General features: G+C 44.2%; 1 protein-coding gene across 1 annotated transcript in view; it reads right to left on the bottom strand.

Annotated features, from left to right (window-relative positions):
- ADTRP (androgen-dependent TFPI-regulating protein) overlaps positions 1–3,917 on the bottom strand; it is a gene marked incomplete at its 3' end in the record, with an annotated part of 25,416 nt that extends 21,499 nt beyond the window's left edge. Inside the window, exon 1 of the mRNA XM_010084623.1 lies at positions 3,765–3,917. Within this exon, the coding sequence (XP_010082925.1) occupies positions 3,765–3,917 (153 nt within the window). The remainder of the gene's footprint in view (positions 1–3,764) is intronic.
- Positions 3,918–4,189: the final 272 nt, after the last annotated feature.

Genomic DNA, 4,189 nt, shown 5'->3' with positions numbered 1-4,189 from the left:
CAGGAATGCAATTAATAGTTTCTAAAGGTGCAGTGTGCTCATTATGCAATGATTTACTAATAGATTTACAGCAGTGAGCAGAATTTTATGACCTCAGATTTTTCAGGCAATGAATGATGCAGCTTGTACTCTTTTGTGTCACAGACAAATGAAATACAAAACTTTTTATCTGTCATTTCTGCTTGTTCAATAATCAGTCAATGAACTCCTTTGACATAAAACTCACTTATCTCTTTTTTTTTTCCCCTACAAAAATATTTCCTTTCTGAATCTTGGTTGCCGTGATCATTAACTAGATAAATGAATCTGAAGTAGCATCAGAGCTGTAGCTCTCTTGGGAGAGCCATGTGATTAGGAAGGAGTTGAATGATGTGCTAAAAGCGGGTCGTATCTAGAAGAAATTCTTCCAGCATCCCTCCAGCAGAGCTAGGAGTCAAGCTGTATTTCCATCTCCGGAACATGTCACGTTTCCCAGTATTTCCATTTTGGATCAGAGCAAGCTGGCCACAGTAGCTTTCCACAGAAGGAAATTTTTAAATGCGACTCCAAAGAGCTAAGAGGGATTTTTGGGGGGGAAATTTCCAAGTGATTCAACCAGCCAGTGCCAGAAGCCAAGCAATCGCAGTCTGGCAGGAGACAGGCAGGAGAGCTGGACAATTGCATGCCTGGCTTTGGAGAAGCCTCCAAGGCACGGCCCAGCCCTGCCCAGCGCAGCGGCTCCACGGAACCAGCACAGCCCAGCGGGATGCCTTCAGCTGCTCTTCTCCCTGGGACCATACCTCCCGCTGTCCCCTCTTATGCAGCAGTTCAGGAGACTTTCAGCACCTAGAGATACCAACAAATACTGTCCAGATCAACAGGAGAAGTGGGGATGAGGGCATTTCTTTCTCTGGGACCCTTTCCCTTTTTGGCAATCCTTTCTTGAAAAAAAACCCACGTCTCTGTAGAAGAAGGACTACCGGCTGTGAAGGAGTAATTTTGCACATCCTGCCCCATTGCCACATTTTCAGCATGAGAGATAGGCAACATCTTCAGCCCAAACCATCTCCCCATTGGCTGACAGCTCCATTTGAGCATCGATATCAGATCAATAGGTGGTTAAAAGACGGGAGACAAAGGATTGGAAAAGTGGAGTGAGTGCCTCTGCTCACACAGATTTAATGAGACCTGAGCTGTTCAGCAGATCCATAAATGAGCTGGGGAAGGGAGCAAACACTGAGGTAGTAAAGCTTTGTAAAGCTTTTTTATTATTTTTCCCCCCTGTCAAAGCAAAACTTGACTGCAAAATTGCCAAAGAATCTCAGGATACTGAGTGCCTGAGAAATCAAATAGCAGGTGAAAATCAGTATTGGTAAATGCAGTGTAATGCATTTCAGAAAAAAAAGCAACTTCAACTATGTATTTTTCAACTGTGGGTTCTAATTTAACTATCACCATCCAGGAAAGACACTCTGGACTCACTGTGGATAGCTCTCTCAAATCGCTGGCTCCTTGCTCACCAGTAATCAAAAAAGACAAATAAAGAATTAAGAATTGTTAACAAGAAAATAACAACAGACAAGGAAACACCTTTAGGCCACTGTACAAATCCATGCTGTGCTCAGAGCTTGACCACTGCCCTACTTATCCCTTCCTGAAATGAGAAAAACTACAGGAAAGGGTGACAAGGATGCTTCAATGAAAGAAGCGTCCCTTTGTGAAGAGAGATGAAAAATGTTTGGACTTTCAGTTGCAGAAAAGAATAACTGAGGGGAAAATGTGGCAGATGTCTCTAATGAGTAGCAAAGAAATAGTGAACAGGAATGGACGATTAAATTATGACACAGAAGTAAAGAGGCATCCAATTCAGTTGTCAGGAAGTGGGTTTACACCAACAAAATGAACTGCTTTCCCACTTGCCTCGTGGCACTCATTGCCACAGGATAGGGGAGGTACCACAAGTATAAACAGGTATGTTTTTCCTTCAGATAGATGAAGGGAAGGCTTTGAATGGGTATTAGCTACCTTGACCTGGATTTATTTTCTGGGTAGGTAAGTCAGTATGCCAGGGTGAGGGCAGAGCCATGGAAAGTTCATTTTACACTTACACATGCTCATGTCTTGTGTAACCTTCCCCTGATCATCCACTGCTGGTCACTAAGGGAAGCTGGATGATAATTTCAGTGAGCATTTCTGCATCCCAGAAACTTGCTTTCTTGCTTTGTCTTGTTGAACTCATGCTTCAGAGCTGTGTCATATACTGGGTGATAGATCCCGTTATAACGGTGCTAGTGGATGGAGGTGGAGATGCTGTTTTGCCTGAAAGTGTGGCTGATACTTCAACGGGGCCAGCTTTCCCCCAAAAAAACAAAGGAGAGGAGCTGGGCACACAGTCCCTTTCCTGGCACTCAGCTGGTAGCATTTTAGTCTAATGACACATGTCCCAGCAGGACTAAGTGAATATCCTTAAGGTTGTTGAATCCTGACTATTTGATCACTGGCATTTCAGAAAAAATAATTTTTAAAACATCACAAAAAGCCTAAATATACTGATATGAAGACAACATAGCAACAAACCCTAAACATGCCATCCTGACTGCAGCGATATATGTGCCCTTATCCTTCCACAGCTGGCTTGGCCACTGAGAAGAGTGCTGTGGCTCCCTGAAGCCCCGGCTGTTGTAGCCACCTCACATCCCACCTCTTGGTTGTATATATTTCAAAAAAATCACAGAATGGTTGAGGCTGGAAGGGACCCAAACTTCCCAACACCCTGGGGGTATCCAAAGACCCCACTTGGAGCTGGGGAGCCTTTGGGCTTCCATTGAACTTCACCACGGGTTGTCTCCTGACGAGTGAAAGTAGAGAGAACATACTCTTGGCCACTGATATTTAACTCTGACAGTCACACAGAATGGGCAAGATGCTATGGAGGTCCCTGCCGTCATCCTTCAGATTAGCGACTGTCCCAGAAACACGTCCCTTGTAGGAACCTCCTCCACATGCCCAGTCTTTCCACCCTGCTGCCACCACTGCCACCAGTCACTGATGAACCACTTGGACTGCAAACAAGCTCTCTCCCCCAGGGCATCTCATGTACTTTCATTTTCATTTAATTTCATTTCTATCTTGTGAAACATTAGCATATTAGGAGAAGGAGAACACATTACAGTCTACGGTTTTCTGCGTACTTTTAGGAAATGCAGCAAGCAGTTCTTAGCACTGTTAAAACACATGTGATAATGTCACAAGACCCTCTCTCCACTGGCTGGAATTTCTTTCCCTTGTGCTCTTAACTAATTGTCAAACTAAGCGTGTAGACTGAATGGCTAAATTAGCACCGTGCTATGCTTTGTTTTACCTCTTCTGTAATTTACAGGACATGAAAGCCTCTTAAAAAATTGAAGTAAAACTCTAAGCAGCATTATAATGTGTATTGAATTCAGGGTTAGATAACATGCATCAAACTTGCACATGTCCTGGCTGGACATACCCTTTCTGTCCCCCTCCTCACCAAGAGCTTGTCTCTTTTACAAGGAGGCAACTAGCTTCAGAATACTTTCTGAAAGCCAAGCAGCTCTCCAGCCAATACTCTTTCTGCATAAAACCTGTGAATACATTTCGCAGCACAAGCACAGATCCCTACTTTGGTTTCCTTTGGGGTATAAACTGTTAAAGGAAGCAGTTTAACAGCAGCAAATATACCAGCTGCATATGTCTTGAGGCACAGATGGCAGACAAACAAACAGACATATTGGTATCGCTGTACAACACGATTTCCTTACCAGATTGAGGACTGTCAAATATTTCCACTGCCCACCGTAAAGGAACACTTCAGATGGCCTCTCTCCTGCTTCTACGTGCATGATTGAATAGGAGACAAAAAAATACCAGACAAAAGCAAGGCAATGGTACATCGCGAGAGTAGAGATTTCCATGCTTCAGCTAAGAGCGAGTGATAATCGGTCCCAAAGCAGCTTTTCTCTTAAAGTCCTCGGTCGCTGAGCATGGGAAGCAGCAGGGCAGGAGGAGGGTTTACTTCAGAGCAGACTCAAGACACGTTGCCACTCTGCTCTCGTTGAAAGGCATACTCACAAGACTGTGAACTTTGCTTCTCCTTGTTTCCCTTTTTGCTGGGCAGACAGGCTGGGAGGGAGGGAGGGTGAGAAGAATAGGCTTATTCCTCGGATTTAAATGCCTTGCTCAAGAT

Source organism: Pterocles gutturalis, unplaced genomic scaffold (genome assembly GCF_000699245.1).
Source record: "Pterocles gutturalis isolate BGI_N339 unplaced genomic scaffold, ASM69924v1 scaffold7551, whole genome shotgun sequence".
Taxonomy (NCBI): Eukaryota; Metazoa; Chordata; class Aves; order Pterocliformes; family Pteroclidae; genus Pterocles; species Pterocles gutturalis.
This window is presented reverse-complemented; position numbering and strand designations above follow the sequence as displayed.